Source organism: Vitis vinifera, chromosome 19, assembly GCF_030704535.1.
Source record: "Vitis vinifera cultivar Pinot Noir 40024 chromosome 19, ASM3070453v1".
NCBI classification, from domain to species: Eukaryota; Viridiplantae; Streptophyta; class Magnoliopsida; order Vitales; family Vitaceae; genus Vitis; species Vitis vinifera.
The window spans coordinates 11,734,868-11,751,566 of NC_081823.1; the positions used below are offsets into that span (position 1 = coordinate 11,734,868).

The 16,699-nt window shown below is 32.5% G+C and overlaps 1 protein-coding gene across 1 annotated transcript in view; it reads right to left on the reverse strand.

The window, feature by feature from the left end:
• LOC100241269 (uncharacterized) overlaps nt 1-14,342 on the reverse strand; it is a 30,400-nt gene extending 16,058 nt beyond the window's left edge. Inside the window, exons 1-5 of the mRNA XM_059735123.1 lie at nt 14,156-14,342; nt 13,800-14,013; nt 12,679-13,173; nt 12,414-12,596; nt 1,286-1,402 (exon numbers count right to left, since the gene is read on the reverse strand). Coding sequence (XP_059591106.1) covers nt 1,286-1,402; nt 12,414-12,596; nt 12,679-13,173; nt 13,800-13,869 — 865 coding nt within the window. The 5' untranslated portion in view covers nt 13,870-14,013; nt 14,156-14,342. The remainder of the gene's footprint in view (nt 1-1,285; nt 1,403-12,413; nt 12,597-12,678; nt 13,174-13,799; nt 14,014-14,155) is intronic.
• Nucleotides 14,343-16,699: the final 2,357 nt, after the last annotated feature.

The window sequence follows — 16,699 nt, forward strand, 5'->3', positions numbered from 1 at the left end:
AAAACTTGCATGTTAGTAGCGACCAAGTATAGATAGTCTTATAGTCCACATTTGTAATGGAGTCAATTGCCAAATCTTGTTAATGTAGTGCTTGATTAAGTAAGCATGTGCAAAACTTGAGTTCTTTGCTCGATGCAATTAAACTAAGATTTGTACAATATAGAAGATCTAAGGTACACTCATAATGAAGATCTCCATGTTAGCATATATTTTCATACTATATCTTCTTGGCAATCAAACAAGAATGAATGAATATATTCCTAGCTACTCCCTCATCATGTGCATTAATCTTATTGGTGATTATATAGTATAACTTTTATGCCCTTGTGATTTTCAGTCATAAGTTACAAGTATGGTGTAGTTTGAAATATTTTTCTAGGGGGATTCACCATGTTTAACTCAATGTGAATAAAAGTGTTTAAGATATAACGAGACACCTTCTAGGGATGAATTACACTGGTTAAGATGAAGTTTAGTTTGATACTCTTGCACCTTTCTTATCAATGTGTTCGACAGTTGCATAATCCATTAGTCAATATGAACATGGATGACAATGATATAGTTGAGAAAAATGCATGACGTTATTTTGCCTACTATGCATGAGTGGGAGACAATGGAGTTTCTATTTCATGAGATACTCTTAGTAGGGCTTCATTAGCTAAAAGCTTGAGAGTAAGTTGCATACTTATCAGTTAAGATTCCTCATGGGAGAAAAGTTTAGTTAAGATTCCTCTCATGGGAGGAGGTTCACATTTAGATTTTGTGAGAATCTATAAGAGTTTTTTGTCTTTTTCAATTCCAATTCTAGTCCTTTTGCATGTTTTGAATTTAGTTTGTGGCAGTTGTTAAATACTTCTACTTTAATTTTTAGCAATTATAATTTTTTAAAGCTTACTATTTAGGTTTAGATTTATTACATGCTTATTAGATATCTTAATTCCTATTGTATTCTCCTTGGTTAATAATCTTCCAATTTGATTGTGGAGTTCAAAGATTTTTACCAAAATAAGGATCAGGGTTTTCAAAGTTAGGAAAAGTATTTAATAAAATTAATTTTTGAATAAGTTTGCAAGCTAAATCTTTCGATTGAACCTAATAAGTTTACATACTAAATCTCTCATTTTCAGCCTTGGTTGTTTCCACTCTTTGCAATTTAATTAGTTTTTTTAAATATATATATATATATATATATAATTCATTTTGTGTACCTATATGCTCAAGTTTTTGAGTAATTATGAGTTGTATTGTTATATTTTGTAGAATTTGACAAACTAAAAATGCTTACCTTTGAACAATCGAGTACAATAGCACATTTGTGTGGATAGTTCATGGCTACCAACTTGATTCTCCATGCCTCCTCTATTAGGTTGACTAACAAAATGGTTCAATTTCACAGGAACACCTTAAGAATAAAAATGTCAAGAAAAGAGAAGGAAAATTATGTTTCGTCTAATTTGACTGCAAGACTTAAACAAAAAAACATAATAATATAATAGTTATTATAATGAATATAATAAAAAGAAAATTTTTCATGTTCTTCCCAATAATCATAAAACCCCTTTCAATGAAACTTTGTAAGCTCTACTAATACAAAATAATGGTCCATATAGTAAAAGCTCAATAAATGAATGTTTGATAAATTAATAATCTTATAAAACAAAATCTTCTAGTCTTAACTTAGACCAATGTACTAAATTAGCAATCTCGTTAAATACACAAGATAAAAATATTTTCAAAAATCTTTAAGGGCTCAAGAAATATAAACTAATAATTGATGAAGTAGAAACAAAAATTCGTAGTATAGAAAATAGAACTTCATAATATAATATTAAGTAATTTTTTATAACTTTTATTTTTCTAAATTCACTTCTTTTAGAATTATCACATATTTGAAATAGCTTTATCTTTTACAACATTAAGTTTTGATGCCACATCTTTTTTTAGGAGTCTTTTTATCTTTTACAATCAATAACTATTTTTTTTTCTTCAGTCTCTTAGGTTTCTGTGTATTAACTTTTTACCATGTGTATTATTTTTAAATTTATAAGTTATACATGTACTAATAAATATTCATTTATCTATAAATCAATAACCTCGTTAAGATCATAACTTTTCTTAGTCCCAAGAGTATTATTTTATAAGAGTTTTTCTCTATATAGTTCCTTCATTGTAGGAATTTCTTTAGGTTAATATTACTAAAGTTGTAATTTTAAAAGAACATATATAATGGAAATTAAGAGAAATTCGAAATCTATAAATTAATGTTTTATATCATTCTTTTTTCCTATGAATGCTAAAGCCATTGTCAAATAAAAAGAGTAAATAAAATAATTAATCAAGTAATTAGTTGAAAGCGAAATAGGTGACTTAAAACTATTGCTTTGGTACATGGTTGTTTGAGGTGAATATAGTAGATCATAAGAAATAAAATCCTCTAACTATGTTTATTTGATAGAATAAAAAGGTGAGTGTGTGGTTGCTCCATAGGAGAAGACCACATGTTAACCAAAGAATAAGTAACTAGAAAGCTTACACAAGTGTTAAATGATCAATTTCTTGCCCAAGCACATTAATGAGAACTAAATGTTGAAGGCCCATGCCTCCATGTGGGGAGACCTTAATTGCTACCTTAAAAGGAAAGTTTAAAAGTGGTCATATCCTCTATGCCAGGTTAGTATTCCAAAAACTAAGAAAGTTAACCTTTGAGTTGATGCTTATTTGTTAGGTAGTTTCCTCATTCTTCTTAATAAATTGACCTTTGAAGGCTCTATGACTAGAGTGCTCACTTTAGATTCCTTATTATTGTAAGGTCCTAACCATCCATTGAAGTAAGAAAGTGAACTAATACTTGGAAAAATGGTGTCATCTATGGTGAAGATACAAAAATTCAGCTCACCAAAAAATCATAGTAAAGCTACTAAAAAACACCGCACCCCCAGACAAGGACCTTCATTTGAGTACTCCTTGAGGTCTACCCAAATCGAAGACTTGACATTGAAGAAATGAAGTCAACTAAACTTAGTTCCATGCATGATAAGGTTGAAAGCCTGCATAAAAACCTATAGAAAGCTTGCCTCTTTATAAGAATAAGCTGAACCTAAAAAGGAAGAAGACCTATAAAAGGTAATCATAAATAACAAAGAAAAAGAAGTTCTTCCCTCATTTGAAAAATCTTTCTTTGAATGCAGAAACTTATATTTTTTTTTTTATTATCAAGAAACCTTCCTTTGTATCCAAAAATTGGTGGAATAAAAATTTTCAATCCTATATGAAGAGTTTTAGCTTCTTCATATGGGAATGCATTAAAAGCCTTGAAGACATTGTTTAGATCTATAGCAATGGTTAGGCAATAAAAGACTATACAATAGAGTCTTGGTAGGAAAAGGTAATCATGATAAAAATGAAGTGGAGCAATGAGTGAGAGCAAACCATTCAATAGATGGAAGACCTCACTAAAAGAAGTGATTGACACATTCAAGAAAATGTTGTCTTCAGGGTAAGGGTAAACAAATACCAATGTGATTTTGACCAGGAACTCTCATTGGCAAGCACCAATAAGATGCAAGTTAATGAATAATAGTTAATTAGACCAACATATAGATTAAATTGGGAGAGAAGGGTGAAGGAAACCTTAATTAAACTAACCAAACAAACCACCTTGCCAGAGGTCCCAATGCTCTAAGGGCTTCTTACCACTAGAGCTACCACAAAATGCATAATCTTAGTGAATAAGGCGATTGAGCCTAAGTCCCTTTAGGAGGAGGAGGAGGCCACATGAGGGTTTTTCCTCCTTAATTTTAATTTCTTTCAATGAAACTAAAGGCACTCTAGACAACTCATGCATTTATATGCATATGATGATCTTAGAGAAGGGAAGCGATCAACTTTTATGCAAAATCTTCTCCTTCATCCTCCAATGACTAACTTTGTATTGTTTTTATCAACTTACCTTAGAGTTTGTTCCTGATATTGAGACCCTAAGGGCGATGTCTACCTCCTAGATCATGCACTTAACAAGACAAAAGAAAAGCCGAAAATAACCCAAGGTAGTTATAGCTACCATCCATGGTGGATCATCTACTAGATTTGAGCAACTAGACAAGGTATCAAGATGTTACAGAAGCATATGGCAATTGAAGTAAAAGTCCTCACATCCTTGCATGAAGCAACTACCACTTGCCCATTTGTCATATGCTTCTCTAATAAAGACTTAAGAGGAGTCCAAACCTTACTGAAGATCCATTGGTTATTACTTTAAGAATTATTGAATACAACATGCACCTATTCTTAGTTGACCTAACAAGTTTAGTTAACTTGCTAAATATATAAGCCCATATATGAACAAATGAATATGGACAAAGGAAAACTAGTGTCAAGTCTTGGGTCATTAATGGGACTAGACAAAGTCCTATGTGGCTCAATTGGGGAAGCTGCTCTAATGGTTCCAATTGGTTGTTGCCATATAATGACACAATTCTTTATTATGGATATCCTTTTCCCGACAATGCCATTATGGGATGACCATGGATATACAACCTAAGAGGAACACTATTCACATACCATCACACCATTAAATTCCTAACACTATAAGGAATATGGGAAATATATCGGGACTAGGTGGCAGCATGAGTATGCTACACCATACCCCTTAAAGCGGTCAACAAGTGCATCAATTGGGACCTTTAGGAAGTTTATAAATCAAAAATCAACTACAAATTAGTAGGTGGCCCGAGAAAACAATTAGAGAACCTAGGGATTCATTATTCTAGAGCCCCTAAACCTAGGAGGTTCCTTCTAGTCCATGTAAAAAAAATGATTTAAGATGGCTACTAGAAAGAAAAACACATCTTTTCTAGGAAACTATAGGACATTGTGGGCATTGATCCCCAAGTTACATGTCATCGACTCAACATAAACCCTCGTGGTTAGCTCCTTAAAAACATTAGGTTGTGAAAGAAAAGGTATCTAGGCTCTTAGATGCTATATTTGGTCATTTAGGTCTTTTAACAACAAATAGAAGTCAGTATGCTAGTTTACATTAATAACATGTTAGTAACAAGTAAGAAGAGGAATGAGTACTTGATTGACCTCCTAAGAACATTTCAAACTCTTAGAAAGTACTAAATGAAGCTAAATCAGTGAAGTGCACCTTTAATGTAGGGTATGGAAAGTTCCTTAGGTACTTGGTTACATACAAAGGAATTGAAGCTAACCCAGACCAAATAAAATCAACTTTGGAGATACCAATGACCAAAAGGGCTAGAGAAGTCCAAAAGCTCACTAACAAGATTGGTTCTTGAAATAGATTTAAATATTGGACAAAAAATATATGCCATCCTTTCTTCGACATTAGCAAGAAGGGAAAATGGACTAAAGGAACCAAAAAATGCAACTAAGCCTATGAATCACTAAAGCATTACATGATGCTAACCCTCATTCTGGATAAACCTTAGGATAAGGAGGTCTTACAAGGTCTCATTAGTAGTAGTAAGTAGAGTGTTATCTCAAAAAAAAAAGGAGCAACCAATGTACTATGTCTAAAAGGCTCTCTTAGATGTGGAAACCTAAGATATATATAAATAGTGAAAAACAGGTGCTTGCCCTTTAGATCGCCACATTGAAACTTCAATGTTACTTCCAAGCGCATGTTATTAAGGTAAGGACTAAGTGATGAGAACTCAACCTTAATACTTTAATGGCTTTAAAGAGCCCACTTTAGTGTGTTTGAGGTACTAAAAAATTAGCCCAAGGTTCTGTTTTTTTTATAATACCTTAAAAAATTATGTTTGATGCATTCTATGACCATTCTACATGCTTTAAGATGTATTTTTTTTTTTGTTAGGATAGAGTCCTTAAAAGCATGATATGATGTAATAAATTTGGAATTCATTATTTATTTAATAATGTTCTAGTTTCACTTTTATCTATCCTTATTCCATGTATTGTACTTTATGAGCATTCTTGTCTACATCTTTTGCATTGTACATAACTTAGGTGCATTAGGAGTTGCACAGAAGATCTAAGCCACGGGTTTCTTGAAAATAGATTACTTGTTCACAGTTGGTTCATGGGCCTAGGCAAACCATTAGAGGTTGCAATACGCCACCTTCTAATTGGAGGGATGGTTGGTCTTGGCTATTGGGATGAGTTTTCCATGGTAAGTGCACTAGTGTGTATGGTTGCACATTGAACGAGACCTATGGTGATTTATGACTTAAGCCTATCAAGTAGTCATGACTCCACTGAGCTGCTTCATTGTATTATCTCTCAACCTTGAGAGAATATTGAGTTTGTGCTGAATTTAATAGTGGCTTTGACTTACAAGTGAGGTCGTAAACTGATCATATATTGCCTATGGATTGGGTCACTATTGATGGAAGCCGATTGCAATAGGTATTCTTAATAAAAGCACCATGATATCTCTTGGGATTGAAACAGTGTGTCCCCTGGGTGATCTTAAGGAGGTGTGTTCATGGAAACTTTGGCTATAGTAGTTCATTAAGTGGAATTTGACATAGACTCTTTGAGAGCTAAGATATGTTAATTGAACACACAATAGGAAGATCTGTAACTCAAGGATGGTTGAGGTAGTCTTGAAAGGCTGATAGCTTTCACCTTGTTAGACTACAGACACCAATTCATAGGGAGACTAAACACAATGGACAGTAGGTCATGGACCCGAGCACTTAGTGTCTTTGTTGTTATTTACATAAGATACCGGAGTTCAGTTGATTCTCTATAGTGGGATGTGGAATCAACTTTAAAATAGGACTATGAGGGAGCCAGTATTCCTATAGGTCCTAGTGGTCCCCATTATGAGCTCATATACCTTGTTACATGGGTAATGAGGGTTGGATTGACTCTAGGTTCACTTTTGTGCAATAGGGCGTTTTGGTAATTATGCAAGGTTGTATAGGATTAAGTGATCAAGGTCTCTGGATTGGGCTAATCGATTAATTAGTAGGCCTTATTAGGTTAATTAATCAATTAGAACTCATTTTAGGTTAGATTAAGTGACCCAAACCCATGTGGGCTCAAGTCACTTAAGCTCACTTAGAAACCCTATCAATACCCCCTAGGGGTTAGGGTTTCCATAACTTTTGTCTTCCATCATCCAGAAAGATAGAGACCCATAGCCTCCACCATCTTTTCCTCCTTATCAAAAGTGTGCCAAGATCAAGGTCCAAGTCATTGGGCAGAAGACTTTGGGTTTTTGAGACTTCTATGATTTCAATTTTCATCTTCACCATGTGGATTGGATTCGAGAACACTTGAATCTAATGTATGGTTTTTGGTAGCATTTTCTGAATCCTTTTAAAGTATAAAAATGCTATTTTTCCGTTGTGCATAGGATTTAGAAAAAGCCTATGATAGTTATGCATGTTCCTAACTTGATCCAGACTTGGGAAACAGAGAGAGATTTGGGTTTTTCCCATCATTTTTGGTGCAATAGAACCTTGTTAGGAACTCATAGAGACAAAAATGCCCAAGTAAGGAGGAAACACAGATTGCACACCTAAAAGGTGTGCAAGACTTAATCATGCACTTATTTCTTAGTGTAAAGCCACATAGTGCACCTCCCATGTATACCTTAAAGACCAAACACACAAGATCTCTCTAATGCATTGGACCAAATTTCACACCCTATTCAAGCAACCCAATCTGCAAACCTCTTAAATGCTTTAAGCCAAGATGTTGTGCACCCCCTCACTTAAGTCAATAGGATGTGTAGTAGTGTAACCCTTTGATGTCATCTAAATTACAAACCATTCTTACCTCTATAATAGCTAAGTACTTAATAATTCTTCTAATGATTGGCTCACACACCAAAGTAGTATGTTGTTCATACCTCAAAGTCTTCAATTATACTACCAAAATGTACCTAAGCTGAATTACATAGAGAAAAAAGGTGCAACTACCGACCATAAGCTAACACATCAAGAATGATGGTGGGTTGATTGCAATGACAAAGGACTTGACCCTTAGTATAAGAAGAGACAAGTCCCGAGGAGGGGGTAACGTTTTTTGCCTATAAATGGAGGATTGTGAATATACAAGTGGAAGCAAATTATAGAAAGTGAAATTGTAGATAAGTTTTTTCTTCTTGTAGGAACAGAAGTAGGAATAAGAGTAACTTAATGTAATTTTAGTTTTTAATTTTCCACTGTAATCTTTTCTTTTCATTATAAATGTTCCCTAATTTCTAGTTTAATGAATTTTCTAGTCTTTTTAATTAATATTACATTTCAGTTTTTCAATTTCAACTTACAAATTTCCATTTTTAGTTCTTTACTTAATTTTTAACATGCTTAGATAACCTTTAACACTCTAAGGGGTGAGAGGAGCTCAAGTCTCCCATATCTTAGTTTAGCTCTCTATTGGTTTATCTGTGCATTAGTTACAAGCAATATGATCTCTATTAGTAGTTATAATGACCAAAAGAAGAAACCATGGAGAGAAAGTCTATGTTGCATTGGTTGTGAGCGTTGTAAGTCAAGCAACCTTGGAAGCATACTTAGGCATTGTTTTAATGATTCTTTCAACTAAGTACAGGCCTATTGACATGAAAAGAATTTATCTAAATCATTTGGTTATAAGGATATTAAAAAAAGAAAAGAAAAAAGCAATTAGAGGGAGATGAACCTTATTAAGGTGGTTCTTGTTCATTTGAAGTAGGAAACCTTTTTGGTATAAATCCTTGCTTTGACCCTAAATCGGAAAGCATAAGTTCAAAGCCTTGTTGGTGAGTTACATCTAAAAGTGGTGATCCTAGTGAATCTTTAGCTTTGAGGTTTTCCTTCCTTTAATTTTCTATCTTTTAAACTTTGTGTGTATGTCTTTTTTATTTATAAAATCATTTTTCTAATCTTTTAGCTAACATTCACACCTCTAAAGCTATTACCTTTGTTGCTACCAATTTAAAGTTCCTCGTGGAGGCAACCTAACAATTATAAAACTATTATTTTTATTTTTTATTTTTGGTTAAGGAGTTCAAAGTTTCAATGAATGATCTAGTTTAATTTCTCTTTGTAAAACTTAACAGTTAAATAAATTTCCTAGTTTTGATAAAAGAAATGAATTAGAGAATGACAAACCAAAAATTAGTGTCATCACTAGGGAACTTTCAATATTGATGACTCTAAAGGTATTTTTGTGTTATGCTTGTTGTTTTAGAAGCTTAACAAGTATGTTTCACCCATTCCCCACCTATCTTTTAGTTGGATTTTTTTTCTTTTTTTACATAATTTGTTTTCTTTGGATTTTCTTTTTCTGCTCAGTTTTCATTTTCAGTTGTTAAATCCAACATTTCAAGCATTTTCTTTAAAGTGATATGATGTATTAGGGAAATGATTTTAAAGGAAGGGAACTAAGAGTGCATTTGGGAGTGATTCTACAAAGCATTTCTAACATTTCTAACACTTGAGTGATAAAAAATTTCAAGTATTATGAATATTAAAAGTGTTTCCTAGAATCACTATCAAATAGGTTCTAAGTAATCAATTAGAAGAAACAATTTTAGAGGAAGGACACTAAGTAATCAACCAACCCCTAGTTATCCTTTTGCTCAACACACCAGACCATCACTGTCTCGTATCTATTTTCCAAATTCAACTATTGGTGGTACTAATAGAAGTGTGATGAATGAGGGTTTTAACCCCCAATAACTAGCCACCTAAGACCATGAGGGATAACCTACAGCCTAGTTCGGTCAATGCTCCTTCTTGCTTGATATTTCTTTTTTTACGCTTTTCAAATAAACATTGAGCTTGAAATGATCCAATTGCTATCTCTATTTTATGGAAGGGAGGATGAAAATCCTTTTTCTTATTTAAAAGAATTTGAAGAGGTATGGTCTATTTTGGCAGAACCTACGTGAAATCTGGATCATTCGAAACTCAAGGTTTTCTTTTTTCATCAAAGAAAGAGGATAAGCATTGGTGATATAGCATGAGACTTTATAGAATAAGTTCTAAGGATAGTTTATAAAATATTTTTTTCACAAATTTATTTTGGTATATAAAATTGTTTCCTTTGAAAGGCAAATTAAAATTTTTTGTTTTATAGAGAATGAAACTTTTCATCATTGTTATGATAAATTTAACTTCCTTACCATAGTTTTGAAACCTCAAGGATTGCTTCTTCTTTTTAAAGGGGACCATCCCCCTAAATGAAATAATTTGTCGAAAACATGACTGGTGGGTACTTTATACAGGAGAAACCAAAAGAAGCACTTAAGCATTTAAAATTGCTTGCTGAAAAATCAAGGGTTTGGGACCCCTTAGTCCTCAAGTGCATCTTCTAGAACGTGAAAGCCAACCCCAACAACATATAATCTCTCATCTCATCTCTCAATTTATCATTTCCCCTTAGAACAAGAGTTTTGACGAAGATGATTTTTGGATGCTGTAAGAGGACGAAGCCACTGAAGTTAAGGAAAAGGAAACTGTGTACATAGCAGTTGAAAGAATTTGTTGAAAAAGAATCAGTTGAAGAAGAGAACTTCCAACAGGTTGCAAATAAGGTTATAAGCTGCATTTTTTCTTCTTTCCCAAAAAAATAAAAATAAAACAAAAATAAAACAAAGATAGAAAAAGAAACCCGTAAAGAGCAAGAAACAGAGGAGGAATGGAGCAATGTATTGCATGATCACACCAACTTTATTTGTCTCTCAATTCCCTTCTCTTTACAACCCGAAGAGCCATTGGCTAGCTAGAAGCTAGCCAAAAACTTGTAAATAGCTTTCATTTTTTATTTTCTTTATTATTTTTGTTTCTATTGCTTTGGCCAATTTAGTGTGTAGGAGCACCATCATTGTGAAGCCTATAATATTATGTTCTCAGTCCACTCAACGCATTTGGGTAACCTTTATCTTCTCATAAGAACTCAAGTATAAATTTCTCTATACTCTATTGGTTTTATCATGCTTCAGAGTAGGTGTAAATTGTTAGCACCAGGAAGGTGCACTAAGTGTAGGACATATAGCAATCATTTCCCATGGGATGCCTACTTATTCTTTTGTATCATTGTGCAAGCACGCCATCCATAATAAAAATCTTTATTCTCTTATGTAAACTTTTTGGAAGAAAAATGTCTTCCCAAATAAAACCATTATTGCTTAGAGACTTTTGTCCACCCCACCATCGTATCAATTGAGGTGTGGGTAGGTAACCGAGAAGTCTTCTAAGTTTTATATAAAAGAAGTAATTTTCACTACTTTTGCATGCACTCAAACAAGAACACACACAATAACGCAACATGAAAACTCTAAAGAATGGTAAAACCAAAACACTGATCCTAAATAAGATAAGGAAGTGAGATAAAAATGAACAACCGAGCCAATTTGTTGAAGTCAAGGTAACTAAAGTAGTCACTGCAATACAGATATTCCTATTCAATACATAGAGACAAGCTTATATGGCCTTGTAGGCGTCTCTCACCTTCCTATTCAATACAGATAAATTAATCTGTACAAATTGGAAATGGATATCACCATTATCGAAAAACTAAAAAGACAATAGATTATGAAATGAAAAGGGGAATCCACGTGGGTGGGTGGGTGGGTGAGAATGAGATGCCTGCTTTTCTATGTGGCCAGAAGAATCGAATGAACAGGCTTGTTTATTACATCATGGAAGTGGGAGAAAAAATATTCATTTATGATGATGGTTGTGTTTGCCAACTTCTTTAGGAAAGCCACCACTACTGCTTCCTCAGAGACATTACAAGTCAACGAAGATGAGGTTGCAGTGGCAGTGGGGAAAACCAGTGAAAGTCCCACTCAACTAACTCGCACAATGGACCAAGAAGAGTGTTCCATTACCACATATATCAGTAGACAACTCCAATTTTTTTTCTTTTGATATTAATAGCCAATCAAGCCACCAATATGCGACATTGGTTTTGCTCAACTACAATGTTCTTGGGCTTATAACTCACCAAGTGGGGAAAATTTGTTGAAGTCAAGGTGACTAAAGTAGTCACTGCAATAGCCACAATACTAAAATAATACAACAAAGCATTCAGTGGAATGAGCATTTGGACAGAAAGGGATCACATTAAATTTAAAAGCATTGACCACATCTTCAATTATTATTACTTTATCTTTGGGATGATATCACCATATAAAGAGCATTTGAAGCTAACAATGGACGATATCAGCAACTTTTCTGGGGAAAATGGAGATTTTTTTTTTTTTTTTTTAAATTCCTCATGTATTTTTCTTACATTTTTATATTATCCAAAGACAGAAAATTAATTAGTCCTTTCAAGTTTTTTTTTTCTTTTTTATTTATTGGACAGAGCTAAACAGGATTAACATAAAAGAAAATAACTTGACTTATAAACAAAAGCAAGGGAGATGCAATGGCAAACACAAAGCAATTTAGAAGGGGCAAGCGAGTAAAGAAACTAACAGTGATATATCATGAGTTGCCATAATTTGAAGCAACTTCCACTTCGGAAAGCCCAAGGCCTTTTAGCCAATACAGTCAAAAGGGAAAAATCCTCATCAGAATCATTTGCATCATCGTGGCGGGCGGAATCGAAATGGCATGTGGCAAGGTCAGGATAACGTTTAACCAGATACAGTGCTACATCTGCATATTATAAAATTGTACATGGGAAGACGACAGTAATTCATATCAAGAAAGTAGATAGGGGATAGTAAATATAGCTTACCATGAAACCCCACCATTAGAGCTCTGCGCAAAAGTTCGAATCCAGGCTTGTCTGCGAAAGGACTTGGATCTACATCATCTCTGGTGACGGTTAATAAATATAAAGTCAGCTCTTTATGAGCACACCTAAGAGCGCTGTGAAGAGGCACTAAAAGTTGTAGTTGGCAGATATTGGGCAAGCTTGGGTTTTTGTTCACTAACAACTTGACTGCTTTTATATTGCCAGCACTTACAGCGTTGAAAAGGGCAGTGGCGCCATCAGAATCCTGCAGAGCCAGTTTATCACTTGGCATAAACTCAACCAACTTCTTCACGAAACCCATTCTGGCCTCTCCTAACCCAACTGCTATGTGAAGCACTGGGGAATCATCTGTTCCGATCGGGGCGGACAATGATTGTGGATCATCCTCCAATATTTTTGAAGCACTTTCCCAGTCACCATTGAGCACAGCTTGGTACAGTTCCAAGTAATAGATTAAACCTGCTTCATAGAATTCTGCAGTCACAAAGCCAAAAGATGTATAGGTCAGCCTAGATTTCCCTGATATGTATATTTCTTCAACGTTCACAACATCCTAATACTAAAATTATTTTTTTAAAAATAAATCATTTAAGTTATATTTGGTTCTTAGAAAATTTGACAAAAATTACAAGGAAAAGAAAGTAAATTGAAAAAATTGAAGGTAAGAAAAAGTGAAATAAAATACATCTAAAATCAATAAATTAATTATTTTTATATGCTACTCATTTCACTTATTTTAACTATTCAATATAAAAATTAAATAATTTAAAATTTCATAAATTTATAACTAATTTAATTATATTTGATTTTCTTAAATATTTTTGTGGATACAACCAAATATGATAAAATCATTTTCCTTAATATCGTTTCTTTGCTAATTATTTTCTTGGACTTCTTTGTTTACCTCTAATCAACATCTTTATATCTTTCAATAATAGTTTGAACCTCCAATAAACTAATTTCAATAAAATTTAATTTAGTTTCATTTGTTTTTTTAACAGCAGGTTGTAAAACACTTCTACTTGTATGCTAATTATGCCCAAAAGTTGCAGAAGGACCTCAAGCGGAAATGGACATGAACATAGTTTTTAGCATCTTACCGGAGCTGCTAATCCTTTGCAAAGATGAAGGGGAAGAGACTGGAGCATATTCATCAGCATTCTGCGCCATATTGATGCTACTACGGTTAGGATTGTTTGGGCTGTCATCAATTACCGAGATGGTAATGAAGAGGAAGCCACTGCAGTAAACTCCTCATCATGCTCAGCAATGTCGATGTTACTGTTTTTAGGACTGTTTGCGCTGTTGTCATTTCTAGGACGTAGTGGAGAAGAAGAAGCCATTACAACAAATTCCTTATCGTTCTATAGTATTGCCATGTTTAGCGAAGTTATTCTAATGTGTAACAGAAAACCTAAACAAAATCTGCAGTTGACAAAGGTCAAAATTAACTTACCTCGCAGATGGAAGATTATATTTAACTATATCAAGGCAGAGAAGATACTCTCATCCAAAGAGAAACAACAGCAGCCCTTTTTCCCACTGTCTTCAAAAGATACAGGAACCATTGAAGCATAAGAGGTGCAATGATAAAGTCTTCCAAGTCAACTTTATTTAGTTGAGTATTGGGTAAGGAGTAGATAGCGTTGAAAAGTTTTGATAATTTTTGTTGCGGAGAAAACGATGTTTTATATCCCTTTATTTCTATCAGATATTACAATTTTTATCACTTGTTTATAAAATAAAAGATAACGAAATATTTAACATTCTTCAATAGTAAAAACATGTATCGAATATAAAAAAATTCTCACAAGTGCTGCAATTAACATTTTTTTTCTTCAATAATATGTATAATATATACGATATGATGTATTATTTCTACTTTAAGTTTTGTTTGGATTTATTTTTTATTTTTTATATATAAAAATAAATTATATTTTAAAATTTATATGTGATATAAAAAAGTTATTATTTTTAAGTATTTGATATAATACATTTATATATTTATTAAATTATGACAATAAATGAAAATAAAGTGGAGAGGACGATGTAGGTTGGCAATCCTTTCTGAAGTGAATGCAGTGCAACAAAAGAGAAGGTACCATTAACTTGAATGCGAGAAGGGTGATTGATCGATCAATCTGTACGTGTCCTTCTTGAAAGGGACCAGATTCTATGGGGTAGGTTAAGGATTAATGTGGGTGCCTGTAGCATGAAAGCGGAAGGAATTAATCCTGTGCACCACACATTGCTATGATCGTTTGCAATAACCAATTATATAAAATCTATTGAAATATTTTATATAATTAACTTTTTGGAATTTTTTTATCAAGTTGTAAAATAAAGAAAATTTAGGAAAAAATATTTTTGTAAAATGATAAAATTTTACAAAAATGATTAATGTGGGTGCCTATAGCATGAAAGTGAAAGGAATTTTGGGTCACCAAGGCGCCTCCCATAAAAATATATCTTTTAGGTCCTTTTAAAACCTATATTTAGTATCCTCTTTCCCATCACGTGAGTGTCCTGTCATCCTCCCATAAAAATAAAATTTTAATTAATAATTAAAATTTTAATTTTAAAATAAAATTATAATTATTAATTAAGATTTCGATTAAAAAATAAAGCACTAATCGATAATTAAAACTTTATTTTTAGCTAAAATTTTAATTGATAAATAAAATTTTGGGTTAATAGTTGTTCGTAAAAAAGATTTATATTATTTCTACGGGCAAGTTGAACATAGACTTAAATTTCACTTAGAATGATAAACATTCATGGAGCCAAAATGTAAATCCGCACTCTTGGACATAATATTATTGAGCCATTGGTTACCGAAAATTACTCTAAGCTATCATACCCACCTTTTAGGCCAATAAAATTAAGAACCATGGCAAGGAAATTTGAAAAAAAAAAAAAACAATTCTCCAGGTTTAGCATGGTTGCCGAGGGAATTAATCTTTTGCACCACACATTGCTATGATCGTTTGCAATAACCAATTATATAAAATCTGTTGAAATATTTTATATAATTAACTTTTTGGAATTTTTTTTATCAAGTAGTAAAATAAAGAAAATTTAGGAAAAATATTTTTGTAAAAAGATAAAATTTTACAAAAATGATAAATTTTTGTAAAATATAGAAAAGGATACAAGGCTATTAATTCATAATTGTATGATAACCTTTTAGTATTTCAATCTTTGAATGTTTTTGGAGATTATTTCCATAAATTCCACATTCCAAAAACAATGATAACCTTTACACAATATTATTGTTATTTAAAGTGGGAAAAAAATTATAAAAAAAAATTTCAAAAAAATTAGAGATTACAAAGAATACAAGGATACGAAGAATGTGAGGATTATCATATTTTTTGTACCCTCCTCACATTCTTCATGCCCCAAACCATTTGAATATTTTAATCTTTTAATTTTTCCAAACATTATTTACTTCAATTGCAAGTGTAATTAGCGTTTTTACACAATACATTGTCAAATGAAGTAAAAAAGAAATTCAAAATTTAAATTTTCAAAAAATTTACAGGGTACAAAAATGTGAAGAGGCTACGAAGAATGTGAAGAGCCTCACATTTCTCGTACCATCCTCACATTCTTCGTACCTATTGTAATTTTTAAATTTTTTAATCTTTCAATTTTTTCAAACATTATTTGCATCAATTTCAAGTGTAATTAATATTTTTACCCAATATTATCATCAAGTGATGTGAAGAAAAACTTAAAATTAAAAAATTTTAGAGGGTACAAAAAATATGAGAGAGGAGGGTGTGAGAAATGTAAAAAGGATATGAGAAATGTGAGGGTACAAGAAATGAAAAAAAAGAAAGAAAAAAAAAATCTCATACCCTTCTCACTTTCTTCGTACCTCTACAAATTTTTTAATATTTTAATCTTTTAAATTTTTTGAACATTATTTGCTTCAATTTCAAGTGTAATTAGTCTTTTTACAATATATTATTGTCAAGTCAATTAAAAAAAATTA